General features: G+C 41.2%; 1 protein-coding gene across 1 annotated transcript in view; it reads left to right on the top strand.

Moving 5' to 3' along the window:
• LOC133130179 (fibrillin-1-like) overlaps positions 1-15,973 on the top strand; it is a 75,107-nt gene that overhangs the window by 44,042 nt on the left and 15,092 nt on the right. The window contains exons 33-50 of the mRNA XM_061244512.1: positions 775-897; positions 1,290-1,412; positions 1,675-1,800; positions 4,739-4,861; positions 5,399-5,521; positions 6,067-6,234; positions 6,345-6,413; positions 6,973-7,098; positions 7,646-7,768; positions 8,701-8,859; positions 9,473-9,544; positions 9,673-9,798; positions 9,928-10,050; positions 11,376-11,501; positions 11,836-11,952; positions 12,268-12,393; positions 13,461-13,580; positions 15,328-15,453. Of these exons, the coding sequence (XP_061100496.1) occupies positions 775-897; positions 1,290-1,412; positions 1,675-1,800; positions 4,739-4,861; positions 5,399-5,521; positions 6,067-6,234; positions 6,345-6,413; positions 6,973-7,098; positions 7,646-7,768; positions 8,701-8,859; positions 9,473-9,544; positions 9,673-9,798; positions 9,928-10,050; positions 11,376-11,501; positions 11,836-11,952; positions 12,268-12,393; positions 13,461-13,580; positions 15,328-15,453 (2,199 nt within the window). The remainder of the gene's footprint in view (positions 1-774; positions 898-1,289; positions 1,413-1,674; positions 1,801-4,738; positions 4,862-5,398; positions 5,522-6,066; positions 6,235-6,344; positions 6,414-6,972; positions 7,099-7,645; positions 7,769-8,700; positions 8,860-9,472; positions 9,545-9,672; positions 9,799-9,927; positions 10,051-11,375; positions 11,502-11,835; positions 11,953-12,267; positions 12,394-13,460; positions 13,581-15,327; positions 15,454-15,973) is intronic.

Below are 15,973 nucleotides of genomic sequence, written 5' to 3'. Positions count from 1 at the left end.
ACTTCTCTGAGCTGTAATGTTTTACGAGACAGGGTAAAAGGTCATTGGTGTGGACTACTGTTACACATAGCCTCTGAGGTTATCAGGCACATGGTCAAAAAGCCACAGCTTCTCTTGTATCTTGTATCTCTTGTTTCTTCTTTTTTGGCAATTTAGAAAATCATGTAATAAGCTATACACATGAACTATCCATCCATTAACTTAACCTGCTTATCCTGAACAGGGTTGCAGGGGGGCTGGAGCCTATCCCAGCATACATTGGGCGAAAGGCAGGAATACACCCTGGACAGGTCGCCAGTCCATCGCAGGGCACACACACACCATTCACTCACACACTCATACCTATGGGCAATTTAGACTCTCCAATGAGCCTATCCTGCATGTCTTTGGACTGTGGGAGGAAACCAGAGTACCTGGAGGAAACCCACGCAGACACGGGGGAGAACATGCAAACTCCGCACAGAGAGGCCCCGGCCGACGGGGATTCGAACCCAGGACCTCCTTGCTGTGAGGCGGCAGTGCTACCCACTGCACCATCCGTGCCGCCATGTTTATGATTATTATTAATAATAATAATTTTGTAATGCAAGGCATGACGTGACCAGGGTGGTGTGACAAGAGTACCTGCTGGGCAGATGGGTATTTTGTAGACGGTAAATCTGAGCTCAGCCTTGGCCATCATCTAATAACACTTTAAATGTTGATGATGAAGACTTGGCAAATGTTACCTGACATGTGAATTGTTCTCTTTCTGTATGAACTGCCTTTCTGCAGATATTAACGAGTGTGAGATTGGGGCTCATAACTGCGACCGCCATGCTGCCTGCACCAACACTGCCGGCAGCTTCAAGTGTAAATGCAGCCCGGGCTGGATCGGGAACGGGATACAGTGCACAGGTGAGCCCCCAGCACCCGACACGACTGGGCGTCAACTGCTTTTCCTGTGAAAATCTGCACTCTCAGAAATAAAGTATGAAAACTGCCTAAAAGGGTACAGTTGCTTGTCACTGGGGTGGTACTTTATAAGTACATACAATTGTACCCATAGCCATTGGTTTTATAATTAATTTGTACTTTTTGCTTGTAAAAGGTACTTATTTATACCGATAGAACACTATTGTACCTTTCAGGGTACATTTGGGAAATTTGTTCCATTAGGAGGAAAAATTTACCTTTACCATACCTTCTTTACTGAGAGTGTGTGAAATAGGGAAATACTCAACCTTTGCAGATGAACACCATATTTAAACTGGGAACGATTCCAATGCCGTTACCTGTGTGTGTTTCAGACCTGGACGAATGCTCCAATGGCACTCACATGTGCAGTAACAATGCCGACTGTAAGAACACCTTGGGCTCCTACAACTGCCAGTGCAAGGAGGGCTTCAGTGGGGACGGATTCTTCTGCTCAGGTGACAGCCTCTCCGGAGTACCTCATGTGCCGAAACTAGGACCGTAGAAAATATTATGAAAATAAATACTGGAGATATACAAATAAAAATGAAAAAGACAGTGATAATAAATAGTTACAGAAAACAAAATGATTAAAATTAAGATAAAAGGTCATGTAAGGAGGAAGCTAAATAGTGTCTTTCTGCAAGCATCACAGAAATTCTAATGTCTGATGCAGTTTAGTTTTTATGAGTGTTTGTGTGTGCCTTTGCGTGCTTGCAGACAGCGATGAGTGTGCAGACAACGTGAACCTGTGTGAGAGCGGACACTGTTTGAACCTCCCTGGGGGATACCGCTGTGAGTGCGACATGGGCTTCATCACCACCCCAGACGGCAAGGCCTGTGAAGGTAAGAGAGTTCACATCGCACCCACAGGTCACATACTGTATATTAGTGCGTTTGGTCGAGCACCTAAGTTACCTGTTCTTGTCATTGTGTATGTTTGGACCCTTAACCTCTTTGACACTTAAAATGTCTTTGACACTACTTTTCATACTGTGAATGTTGAAGAAGGAAAATATACAGTGCTGTGCAAAAGTTTTAGGCAGGTGTGAAAAAATGATGTAAAGTAAGAATGCTTTCAATGCTTACTTTAAAGTAAGAATGTTAATAGTTTATTTTTATCAATGAACAAAATACAAAGTGAGTGAACAGAAGAAAAATCTAAATCAAATGAATATTTAGTGTGACCACCCTTTGCCTTCAAATCAGCATCAATTCTTCTAGGTATACTTGCACAAAGTCAGGGATTTTGTAGGCATATAGTCAGGTGTGTGATTAACCAATTATACCAGACAGGAACTAATGATCATCAATTTAATATGTAGGTTGAAACACAATCATTAACTGAAACAGAAACAGCTGTGTAGAAGGGTTAGGAACAGCCAAACTGCTTCCAAGGTGAGGTTGCTGAAGTTTAATGTCAGAAGTCATACACCATGGCAAGACTGAGCACAGCAACAAGACTCAAGGTAGTTATACTGCATCAGCAAGGTCTGTTCCGGGCAGAAATTTCAAGGCAGACAGGGGTTTCCAGATGTGCTGTCCAAGCTCTGTTGAAGAAGCACAAAGAAACGGGCAACGATGAGCACCATAGACGCAGTGGTCGTCCAAAGAAACTTGGAGATGCACCAGATGAAAGACACATCATACTTACTTCCCTTCCCAATCGGAAAATGTCCAGTAGTGCCATCAGCTCAGAATTGGCAGAAACCATTGCGACCCAGGTACACCCATCTACTGTGCAAAGAAGTCTGGTCAGAAGTGGTCTTCATGGAAGAATTGCAGCCAAAAAAACATACCTCCGACGTGGAAACAAGGCCAAGCGACTCAACTATGCACAAAAACACAGGAACTGGGGTGCAGAAAAATGGCAGGTTCTCTGGACTGATGACTCAAAATTTTAATTATTTGGCTGTAGCAGAAGGCAGTTTGTTCGCTGAAGGGCTGGAGAGCGGTACAAGAATGAGTGTCTGCAGGCAACAGTGAAGCATGGTGGAGGTTCCTTGCAAGTTTGGGGCTGCATTTCTGCAAGTGTAGTTGGGGATCTGGTCAGAATTAATGGTCTCCTCAATGCTGAGAAGTACAGGCAAATACTTATCCATCATGCAATACCATCAGGGAGGCATCTGATTGGCTCCAAATGTATTCTGCAGCAGGACAACGACCCCAAACAGCCAATCTCATTAAGAACTATATTCAGCGTAAAGAAGAACAAAGAGTCCTGGAAGTGATGGTATGGCCCCCACAGAGCCCTGATCTCAACATCATCGAGTCGGTCTGGGATTACATGAAGCATTTGAGGCTGTGTAAATCCACAGAAGAACTGTGGCTAGTTCTCCAAGATGTTTGGAACAATCTACCTGCCGAGTTCCTTCAAAAACTGTGTGCAAGTATACCTAGAAGAATTGATGCTGTTTTGAAGGCAAAGGGTGGTCACACCAAATATTGATTTGATTTAGATTTTTCTTCTGTTCATTAACTTCTTCTGTTCATGCATTTTTTCATTGATACAAATAAACTATTAACTATTTTTGAAAGCATTCCTATTTTACAGCATTTTTTCACACACATTTTTTCAAAACTTTTGCACAGTACTGTATATGTATTATTTTCTTTGATATGCTGACTGTGAAATGTAACTGTTCTGAAAATGTCTTGAGTATCAGACATTCTAAAAACCCTACTTTGGAATGTTGCAAAAATATCTGTAATGTGAGTCAGCTGATGTTTCCAGTGAATTTTAATTAAGATTAATTTGTCATGCTTGCTCAGAACTGTCAGGTCATTTTGAGATTAATATATAACCACCACTGTCCACGTTCCAGACATGCAGGAACACATTTTTAATTGGGGCACATAATTTCTGCAAGGTGATGGCAGGCATGTGATGTTTATTGGTTAGGTTTTGTCTTTTCTTTCATTTCTAACTGCAACCTTAAATTGTACAAAAGGGCTGTGATAGGGTCAAGCTTGTAGAGGTAGCCCATGGGAACTTCCAAAAATCTAATGTTTTCTTTTCACACTGTTGGGATCATTTCAGAGTCATCTCACAAAAGCTATAGCTTTAAATAGCCTATCATTATTTTCTCATTACAGATGGATAAAGCAGCCAGGATACAAAATTACATCAAATGTGAGATTTACATTAGTAAATTTAAAGAGCACGTTAAGATCGTGACTGTTTAGTGCTGGGATTTCCTTAGTGATTCAACAGTGGAGTTATTTCCTTCACCACCACAACTGCCATGCCCCCACCCCTTAGAAGCTCTTTATGTCACCTATTACTGTATACGATATGATCTATTATATACACACAAACCGGTGGTGTCGTACAAAACTGCTAACGATAAGGCTTTGCATATTTGTTAAGTTCTTGATTTTTAGATTAATTTGAAGGTTATATTCATAATTGTAATTGCTGTTACCCATTACAGTATATTGCATTGATTGAGATGCCATTGTGCTGTTCTAGTTTAATCAAACACTTTTGTTTTGTGCTGAACTCAAATCACCAGCTTAGCTGAGCTGGCAAGCTGAGATAAAAGCTGAAACACATTTGTGTGGACAGCATTTCATGAAGAAAGATGTGCACTCGAACAATGAATCGCAGACACATATTAATTTTGAGTTTTAGTAAAGTAAAACTTTTCCAGTTGGATTCTTCATGCAGAAAAGGTTGTAGACTAGCCTCCAGCTCCCTCCACATACCTCTCATACTCTACTGCTGTCTCAGCGTCCCTGATTTCCCTGTTAATTCCTAACAGCTGGCCTCTTCTATCTGCAGACATAGATGAATGCACCTTTGCGGATATTTGTGTCAATGGAAGGTGCCAGAACATTCCCGGCCTCTTCAGATGTGAATGCCACATTGGGTATGAGCTCGACAGAAGTGGAGGCAACTGCACAGGTAAAGGAGCACAAAACTGATGTAAAGAGACACAATTCTGTCCTGCCCACCCCCCCCCCCCCCCTCCCAACAATACTTTATATTACAGTTGCTGCTTTTGTCCCTTACAGTTGGTTAAATTAAGCAGGTGCTAATGCGGGGTGAAGGGTCTTGATCAAGAGCGCAACAGCTGCACTGATCTTATTGTGGCTACACTGGCACTTGAACAATCAACCATCCAGGTCCCAAACAAGCACCTTAGCCACTAGGCTATCGGCTATCTGTCCTGGGTCCTTCTCTCTGTGATGCAATCATAAATCATAACTTCACTCTCATTACATTACATTACATTAATGGCATTGGCAGACGCGCTTATCCAGAGCGATGTACAATTGATTATACTAAGCAGGAGACAATCCTCCCCTGGAGCAATGCAGCCACACGAGAGTTCAGCTATTGTTTTTTTGTTGCTGCTCTGTGGGAAAATTGCTGCTTTTTTCAGAATAGCACTCTTTGTCCCTTTTGATTGAGCAGGGTGTTCTTTTCACTTCGTTCCAGATGTCAACGAGTGCGCCGATCCAACGACTTGCATCAGTGGAAATTGTGTTAACACTCCAGGCAGCTACATCTGCAACTGTCCTCCGGACTTCGAAATCAACCCGACTCGCGTTGGCTGTGTGGGTAAGGCATCGCTTCGAAAACTGGGGCTACACAAAAGACCGTTTATGCTCCACAAAAAAAATCATTAACTTTTCCTCAAATCACATATCACATTTAACTGTTGTTTAAATATTGTTTGGCCGCACTTTATATGAAGACACCTACATACATTTTTAGCTATACCACCCCATTCATAAGCACTTATGTCAATAACCACAAATGGTGTGTTCTGTCAACAGTGATGCTGCAAGTGACATTACCGTGGTGTACCAAGTGAACTGATACAAGATCCTTACTGACATAAGCACTTATGACTGCTTATGTAGTGCTTATGAAGTTATATAGCTGTTATGTTGCCTTCAATTTAAAAGTGTTTTTTTTTTTTACAGCTAACAGGTCTGCCAAATCAACAGTCTTTATTACAGCACAAAAATAGTACTTTTATTTAGGTCAGCGTGAGACCATTTAAATGTTGAGTCAAGAATGTACTATGTTCAAGGACTTAATTTTTATAGGGGAAAATATAGCTCAGCTCGCATTTGTCAGCAGCGTTTGGCCTTTTCTAGACACTCGCTCCGGCAACTGCTACTTGGACGTGAAGCGGCGGGGTGATGCATCCGTGGACCTGGACTGTTCCAATGAGATTGGCGTGGGGGTGTCCAAGGCCTCGTGCTGCTGCTCTCTGGGGCAAGCCTGGGGGACCCCCTGTGAGGACTGCCCCCAGCTCAACTCCTGTGAGTCAGCCCTTCCGCTCCTTTCCTGGACCAGCTCTGTGCTCAGGAATGTAGGGTTTGATTTCATCTCTTATACAACAATCCTTTCTTTTCATTTCTTTCTCTCACAGCTGAGTACAAAATCTTATGTCCGGGAGGAGAGGGGTTCCGACCCAACCCGATCACAGTGATCCTGGAAGGTGAGAGCCTCAACTGAGTTCTACAGGATCTGTCATTATTCCTCCGTTTCGGCTTCATCTGACGTGGGTTTGAGACGGCAAACATTTGTGGCCAACTATGCAAACCGATACTGTTGCACGATTTAAAATAAACATTTAATTTAGTTCACCACCAATTTTTAATACAAATGGATGCGACTTAGTTCTAACAATCCTAGCTAGCTGAGCCTGCTACCTGGGATTTAAAAAAAGGCAAGAACAGATATTACATTGATTTAAATTGCATTATCACAAAATAAATAAATAAATAAATAAATATGTATTTAATGTAGTTATCTTGGCATCCCCATCAGTAGGCATTTTTTGTTTGCCACGAACAAACCTTTCCAACTGTTTGCTAACATTTGTGGTGAACAGAAAAATGGTTGAATACTTTGCCGAAATTTAGCTAAAGTTAGCTCACGTTCGCACATCTGGTGTTGATGTTTGTTGGCATGATTGAATTACAATGTTGCGAGTGAGCACTGTCTTATAGCTGAAGGTTTGACCAAGCTCTGTGTAACTCTGTGTTCTCTGGCAGATATCAATGAATGTCAGGAACTGCCTGGACTTTGCCAAGGGGGAAACTGCATTAATACGTTTGGGAGCTTTCAGTGTGAATGCCCAAGAGGTTTTTCCCTGAATGAAGACACCAGAGTCTGTGAAGGTACAAAGCCTCCTTCTCTTCAGCCTTACTCACTGAAATGTTTATTTGGTAGAAGACAGAAAAGCCGTTTCACATTTATTTTGCATTAGAATCAGGGAACAGATTTTCTCTGTGGATTTAGTGCTGACTCATACAGCATTGTGCATAGTTGATTTCATATGAGTCAATAAATCAGGGGAGTTTGGTCATATTTGCCTAATTCTGTACAGATGACAATCTTTGCTATTCTTTGGGCCCTTATGATGTGGCCAGTTCCATCTTTTGGATTAGAACAAGCTCACTAAATACATATCCCTTCAGGTCAGGAAACCAGCATACCCTGCGCTGTCAAGTGGGAGTGCATGTGGTTAATGGTTTTTTAATTGGGGTTTGTGTTGGAAATGAGTACTGAAGAATAGTTGGGAAACTTCAAACATCTGCATAGTTCAAGGATAGTTCATAGTTAATGGCCTGTTTTCATGATCACAGTGCATACTTGGTTGTTTACAGCCTTTTAGAGTGGTAAAGGCAGGAGTGATTCCTCACAATATGTTCCGTTTTGCTCCAGATGATAACGAATGTGAGAATCCTGGGATTTGTGGTCCGGGCCAGTGCTACAACACCATAGGCAACTACACCTGCGTCTGTCCTCCTGACTACATGCAGGTTAATGGTGGAAACAACTGCATGGGTAAGAATATACAAATATGTGTATCTCAGGAATGTGAAAAAGTCTGCCTAAGGACATCAGAGCTTTTAAATCTCTTTTCAAATCTCACATTTATGAGCATACTGTTTATTTTTACTTCTGCCTATCTTTTTTTTATCATTTATCAATCCTTGCTGTTATATTCGTAATAATTGTTTTATTGTATTTGTGTGTACTGATTGATGTCCTGCATAATAAAGTCATTATAACATGTATATGCTTGTTTCTGTACATACAGTACTGTGCAAAAGTCTTAGGCACCTGTATAAAATTCTGTTCAGATAAGATTCCTTCAGAAATAATTCAAGGAAAGGTCCTAAATAAACATACGATACATTTTACATTACATTTTAGTAATTTGGCGGAATAGTTCAAAACTGAATCAAATCAATATTTTTTGTGACCACCCTTCGGTGTTAAAACTGCATCACTTCTCTGAGATATAGAACTGCAGGACAGCGTTGGCTAAGACAATCAGCAGGGAGGTTGTTCCAAACATGTTGGAGAACTTGCCTACTTGGCTCTTTGCTTCTGATCTCAGACAGCCTTGATCAAGTTTTTATGTAAAAAGTAGTAAATTGCTTACAGTAATATATTCCTTTTTTAATTAAAGACAAAAATGTCTTTGTAAAATCTTTTGGAAAATGAATATTTGGAAATCTCAAATGTGTTATTTTATACTAACACAAACAAAAAAAGAAACATATATATAATAAAGTCATGGGTGCCTAAGACTTTTGCACAGTACTGTAGGTGTGTGTCTGTTTGCATTAAGATACTTTGGTGTGCATTTGCTTGGGTTTCGATATGCTGTGCATGGTTTTCAAGAGTTTGGCCAACAGAAATAGCCTGCAGATAGATCAGTATGGAAAAGCGGGACAGTGAGCACATCCTCTGCTTAACCTTCCCTGCAGATATGCGGAGGAGCCTGTGCTATAGGAACTATTACTCTGACAATGGGACGTGTGATGGTGAGCTCACCTTCAATGTGACAAAGAAGATGTGCTGCTGCTCCTACAACATCGGTCGTGCCTGGAACAAGCCCTGTGAACAGTGCCCTGTCCCTAGCACCAGTGAGTACCCTCTCAGCACAGTATCCTCTTCCCAACACAGTGAGTACCCTCTCAGCACAGTATCCTCTTCCTAACACAGTGAGTCCCCTATCAGCACAGTATCCTCTTCCTAACACAGTGAGTACCCTCTCAGCACAGTATCCTCTTCCCAACACAGTGAGTACCCTATCAGCACAGTATCCTCTTCCCAACACAGTGAGCACCCTCTCAGCACAGTATCCTCTTCCCAACACAGTGAGTCCCCTATCAGCACAGTATCCTCTTCCCAACACAGTGAGTACCCTCTCAGCACAGTATCCTCTTCCCAACACAGTGAGTCCCCTATCAGCACAGTATCCTCTTCCCAACACAGTGAGTCCCCTATCAGCACAGTATCCTCTTCCCACACTGTGAGTACCCTCTCACCACAGTATCCTCTTCCTAGAACAGTGAGTACCTTTGTACAATACTCCTTAGCACTGTACCCAAGCACACTATTCCAGTTTACTGTACTTTAGTACTACTTTATATTGCACCCAGTTCATTTTCCTTGTAAACCAGTAAACCATGCTGTACATGCCCTCTGACCTGCACCTGCAAAATACTCCTGTTCTTTGATGATCTTGCCCTTTAGATGAGTTTGCCGTCTTGTGTGGCAGTCAGAGACCAGGATACTACATTGACATTTATACTGGACAGGTAGTAGGTAAGGAGCACCAACATGAACATCCTCTCCTTTACAGTAGTTTCTGTTCCTTTTTTTATTATTCTTGTTGTATACACTGCACGTTGCATGGAGAACATACTTTAAAACAAGGCCTTGTTGTTTGCCAGACATTGACGAGTGCCGGGAGATCCCGGGTGTTTGTGAGAACGGCGTTTGCATCAACATGATCGGCAGCTTCAGGTGCGAGTGTCCCATGGGCTTCATCTACAATGACAAGCTACTCCTCTGTGAAGGTTTGTTGCATCTTTTTAATCGTCATTTTGGGAGAGTGGACAGACTGGATGATAAAGTATGTACAGTATAGCTGTGAGATGCTTACATGCTGTGTGTTTTATCTTGATGTTACTATGTACTCTGTGAAGACATCGATGAGTGCCAGAATGGGCCCGTCTGCCAGCAGAACGCTGTCTGTCTTAACCTCCCTGGAAGCTACCGCTGTGAATGCAAGCCCGGCTACCGCTTCACCCCCACGGGCCAGTGTCTTGGTATGTTGTGGCTTTACCGACCATCTACACTGGAAAAAAAGTCTGTCTTATTAAGTGTTTTTAGTCTTATAATGAGACTTACTGATAGACTTATAATGAAACTGTTATTAATTTCCTCTCAAACAGAAAAAAAAAGTTTAAATTTCTCACTTCATTGGCAATAATCCTGTATTATTTAGCATAAAAGTAATAGAAATAAAGCCTAAATATTAAAAAATACTTTGAGACTGGCATATTTATGCTGCCTGTGCACTACAAGAACAAGTATTTTAGTCCTATATTGAGTTTCCTTTTTTTATAAATAAAATGAAAATAAGTAAGACAGTTTGACTCATTTCAAGATTTGCCAATGGAATAAGAAAATTTCACTTCCACAAGCAAACATTAACTTAAAATGAGCTAAGAGAAAAAAGTCTGATTGTGTATTTTCCTTATTACACGAGTCTTATTACAAGACTCAAACGATTGTTAAGACAGTCACTTTTTGCAGTGTGTGAGTGTTTGAGGTGGGATTAAGCTAGCGTTCACCTGCGGGTCGTGAAATGAGCCGGGTGGAAAGAATGTGGTTTCCAGGTACTATGGGCCGTTGATTTTTACTGCTTCACAAAGACTGTTGTTTCGGTCCCACTGTAAATTAGAGGAAGTGTTTTTTTGATGGAAAATCTTGATAACAGCCTGGGCATCAGACTCCATTATTTCAGTTGAATATGAGCCATGGTTGGTTCCTGTTGTTTTGCCTTCTTTTATTTCTGAGAAAGTACTTTCCAGATGACAAGCACTACTAGCCTAAATGAGTTATAATGGGTGCGAGACTAATGTTTTAGAAAGTGCCTTCTGTTTATAATCATGTATAGTGATGTATCATGATAAAATGGCTCATGAATAAGGGAACCCAGGGAACAAGGTCTCCATTGGACTTAATACTTTCTGGTACAGAATCTGGAAAACGCGAGAAACATTCAGAAAAATATAGAATTGTTCAGAGTGTAACCTCATGTCTTGATTCAATTGGGAATGCAAAAACATGAGAACATTATTTGTTTTAATGGAACAAAAATATGCACTATTCTTAGCTTTGGAGGAGATTCAGAAGCATAATTCATCAATTGCTCCACTCTTAACAGTGGAAGTACCCTGTGCTGCTGCAGGGGTTGTGCAAGAGACATATGACTCAGGGTCTGGGAATTTGTAATCGTTCTAGTTCTTACCAATAAATGCTGTTCTTGTGCGACAGTATGAATTTTCTTTCAGTTGTTATTTGATTCAGAAACAATGATACTGAGGTTGGTATATGAGTTCTGAAAGGCCTGTTTCCCTCTCCACAGATCGAAATGAATGCCTCGAGAACCCTGGAATTTGCAGCCCAGGACAATGCATTGACACTGTGGGAAGCTATCGCTGCATCTGCCCCAATGGGTTTAAAGCAACTCCAGATTTATCCATGTGTATTGGTGAGGGTTTCCTTCATTGACCAAGTTCCTGTTGCGATAGAAGTAAAGTGATTTGAAGAACTAGTCCCCAACTAATCTTGTATACTACACTGTGGTAAATGTTTTACATTTTGTGTAGACCCCAGGAAGAGCAGTTGCAAACCTAATAATAGATCTCCCATACATGTAGGATTTTGAGAAATAAGACATAGTTACACAATTTTGTAAAAATGTATTGTAGGCCACACGGAATCAATTGACAATTCAGTCGATCTAGGCTGATCATTGTATAAAAGGCTGTTGATTCAGAGATTTTAGGAGGGGCTATTTAGTCTTTTTTTTTCTGTCGTTACAGACGTGGACGAGTGCGAGAGGCAGCCGTGTGGGAACGGGACGTGCAAAAACACAGTCGGGTCATACAACTGCCTGTGTTACCCTGGCTTCCATCTCTCCCACAACAACGACTGCATAGGTACTCCCAAAAATATCTTATGCCCCCTCCCAACCACATTTCTAAGGAAGTCTGGATGACTCTACCATCTACTCCTGTGACAAGGAAAGACAGAGATGGTGACTGTGTGTGGTGCCTCCAGTGTATGAGTGTGCGCCCCTGCCGTTGCCTGGTCAAATCTTACTCTAGTAAAAGTGGAAGTAGCCTGGGCTACTCTATGTAAATTTCAGCTTGAGGAGAAGTTCAAAAGTACTTAAAATATTTTTAAGTATCAATTGTAAAAGTTAATAAATCACAAATGACCCCATGGGGTTCAATAATGCTCTTCTGTTGCAGATTTGGACGAGTGCTCCTCGCAGAGGGGCCTGTGTCGAAATGGCGACTGTGTGAACACCGTGGGCTCGTTCGTGTGCCTGTGCCGCGACGGCTTTGAGCTCACCCCTGACGGGAGGATCTGTGTGGGTGAGGGCCTGCCTCGTCCCCCTCTGTCATTCAGCGAAGTCACAGGGTCCTCCCAAAAACTATAACGTATACATAAAATGAAGGTGGCAAGAGCTGACGGGGAACGGAAAACAGGACATATACAATCAAATTTTTTTTTTTTTTTTACAAACCAGCATATGCATTTTTGGTGCTGAACCCAAAAGTATATATACCAGATATTTACAAATGTAGACGACCGAAAGACACATGGGGGAGGGGGAAATGAATGAGAGGGGTGCCAAATAAAATAACTCAATAAAATTGTTGTATTACAGTCATTTATTTAGCTGACACTTTTATCCAAAGCAACTTACAGTTGATTAGACTAAGCAGGGGCTAATCCCCCCTGGAGCAATGGGGGGTTAAGGACCTTGCTCAAGGGCCCAACAACCGCACTGATCTGTATGTATGTATTAACTGAATGTAATGTAATGTATTGTAATGTAATGTAATGTAATGATCTTAATGGTTGATCTTATTGTTGTTACACCAGGGCTTGAGCCACCAACCGTCAAGGTTCCAGTCAAGCACCTTTGGCAATAGGCTATAGGCTATAGGCCCCATTGTATTTTTGATTGGCTCATATGAATCAGCTATTGGATAAGTACTGAGTTGAAGCCATACCTCCTGTGCTTTATCCTCCATGTTCCCTCTTGTGACGGATCCTAAATGACAGATACTTTTAAAATTTAGATTTTTACTGGAATTATATTTCCTTTTTAGTCGACAATAGATACTATGAATTGGTTGAAATAACTGCACGTGCATTCATTATGAGCAAAGGGCCTGATGATTTCATAACGATGTCACAAAAGAAAATGCAGTTAATTTGAAGACGATAGTGTGCACACTTGTAGATTGTATTTTGCATCAAGTGGTACAATATTGTGGAACATTTAAGAATGTCCTTCGGCTTCCATTGTCTAGTTGCAATTGGATATGCATACACTTTCACTGCTGGAATTGTGAGTAAATGTTACCAAAGGTCAAAAAAATAGTTTCCCACACAGACATGTTAAAAGAAATGTTTTTCTTTTTCTTTACAGATATCAATGAATGTCAAGTAAATCCTGGAACTTGTGGCCCTGGAACTTGTCAGAACCTGGATGGATCCTACAGATGCATCTGTCCTCCTGGATACTTTTTGATTAATGATAAGTGTGAAGGTATCGGTGTTGTCACTTTTTTATGTCAGAAAGGCTAACATGTACAGATGACATTCATCGTTAGAGCATTTTAAATGTAATTCCCTGCTGTAAAATCCAGCTAAGACCAGCTTTAAATGACCAGCTCCCAGCTGTTTCAAAACATAGCTTGAGCAAACCATGTTGAGCGGGGAACTGGTCAACCAGCTACCAGCTGTTTCAAAGGCTAGCCTCAGTTGTTTTTTTCAGCAGTTAGATTCCATTCTAGTGTTGTATTTATGTTTAGCCCATGATCTGTGAACATCCAGGGACAGCCTGTACTCAACATAGGTTTAGGAATGCACTGTATGTCCGAAAGACCAGTTTATAGTCCAGCCACAGTGTTCTAAGGTGGTAGCTAGCACTTTGGGAAAACAAGCGGCCATGGGGTAGCCTACCCATGGATATATGCATATGACCGCACTGGCTACAAAGATTCTCAGAAGAAAGAAAATGCCTGGTCACATTGCTGCCAATTAAACATTTCTTTAACAAGTAGCCAAACGTTCTGAGCTAGACTTTGTTGAGAGTGAGGTCCAACACAGGAAGCAGCTGGCTTCCAGTGGTACAAGTTACCAATGTTAATAGACTGTGTTGTGATTGGTTATAATGACACACTTGCTAGCTAGCAAATTAGATAGCAAGCGGTTTATGTAGGCTATGCTATGCTAAAGCTGTTATATGCTATGCATAACATTATTATTATGCGATTATTAAGTTTGTCAGTAAATGATAAAAACATCATAGCCAGGCACATATAGTTCACATTGCATCAGATCATTCATAAGCGGCAAACATTGTTCTGTGAAAGATGAGATCAACAAGTGTGACATAACACAGCAAAAAAATCAGGATGTGCATAACATAGCACAGGATGTCATGTGACGGTCAATACTCTGGCTAAGATCTCCGCAACATACCAAGCTTATGCAAGATGTATAAAGATAGACATATCAAGCTATGTTTATGAAGGAGGGGGTGCATTCTTCAAACCTTTATGAATACATGCACTGTGTAAAGAGCAATCAAATATAGCTTTGGGCAGGATGAACTTACAGATCCTTATAATGAAATATAAAACAGAATCATTGAACTGTTGTACCCAGACTGGATACAAACAATTTGAAGACAAGCAACTGTATTGGGCAGAAAAACCTCAGAGTTTTAACATGCTGTATTTTAAGATTGTGAAAGGGTATCAAAAAATCAGTTTGAATAGCAAAAAATATTATTTTCAAACAGAATGTGCTTTGGCGCGTGCTGACAGACTAAATGTGTTACATATGGTACCGTCTCTGACAGGAAGTGGTGCTGGAGTTCTGCACCTGTTCACACAAGACTGTAGTAAAATATGTTGCGGTTTGTAATGCTGAAAATCAGAACTGACATTGAGAGACTGCTCACAAGCTAATAACGCTGATGTAGACAGGGAGAGGCCTACAGGATTTCAGCCTAAGCTGTTTTACCCAAGACCAAAGTAGCAAACGAGGAGTATTGGCAGATTATGATTATTTATAGTGCTTGAGTGATACGTCCATTTTTGTGTCAAATAATCTTCAGTAAAGCGTGGGTGATCATTCCACACGAATACCACCACCAGCTTCCAATCATAGAATCATCTTAGCAGTGAAACAGAGATTGTTGTTGCACTGGATCAAATTATCACTGTCATCATCTGAATGACACAATGATTTGGGATCAAAAATACTTGTTTGTTTTCTTTCTGTAGACATTGACGAATGTACGCAGAGCCCAGACATCTGTGTTTTCGGCACTTGCACCAACACGGATGGTAGTTTTAAGTGCAGCTGTCCTGACGGGTTTCAGCTCTCCTCATCTGGGAGGAGGTGCACAGGTGAGTTCCCTTTGGCCGTTCTCACTACCTCACTATTATGTCCAAAAGGCATGTGTAAGTTTTAGACTCAGAGATATATGCCATAAATTTACAGAGACTGAAATTATACAAGCTATATTTTGTCCTTGACTTCAAGCTGAAAAAAGGCTTAGGTCATTTAAAAAGTGTCTACTCTAACCTTTGAAAATGAAGCCCAGCTCAAAGCTGAAAGTGTAGAGTCGCAACAATAAAGTCAACCCTTTGTCACCATACGGCATCATACGGAGTAATATCCTGTATAAATGGTGGTCCACTGAGCACAAGACCTTTATGACTGTGGAGTTGTAACAGGGAATAAGATGGAGAAATCCTTGGGCACACAACACATTGAGGAATCATGGGCCGAGTACTCTTAGGAGACTTGAGGAATAAAGCTCACTTACATACAGTATGTCGGTGTTTAAGGGGGTGAAGCAGCTAACGCTGTCCAGATGTCTTGCCTTTTAATGACATATTGCTCTTGGATTGGTGTACCCAAGGG

The sequence above is a fragment of the Conger conger genome, chromosome 6 (assembly GCF_963514075.1).
Source record: "Conger conger chromosome 6, fConCon1.1, whole genome shotgun sequence".
In the NCBI taxonomy this organism is placed as follows: domain Eukaryota; kingdom Metazoa; phylum Chordata; class Actinopteri; order Anguilliformes; family Congridae; genus Conger; species Conger conger.
The sequence above is the reverse complement of the archived record's forward strand: the minus strand, read 5'-3'. Positions and strand labels throughout refer to the sequence as shown.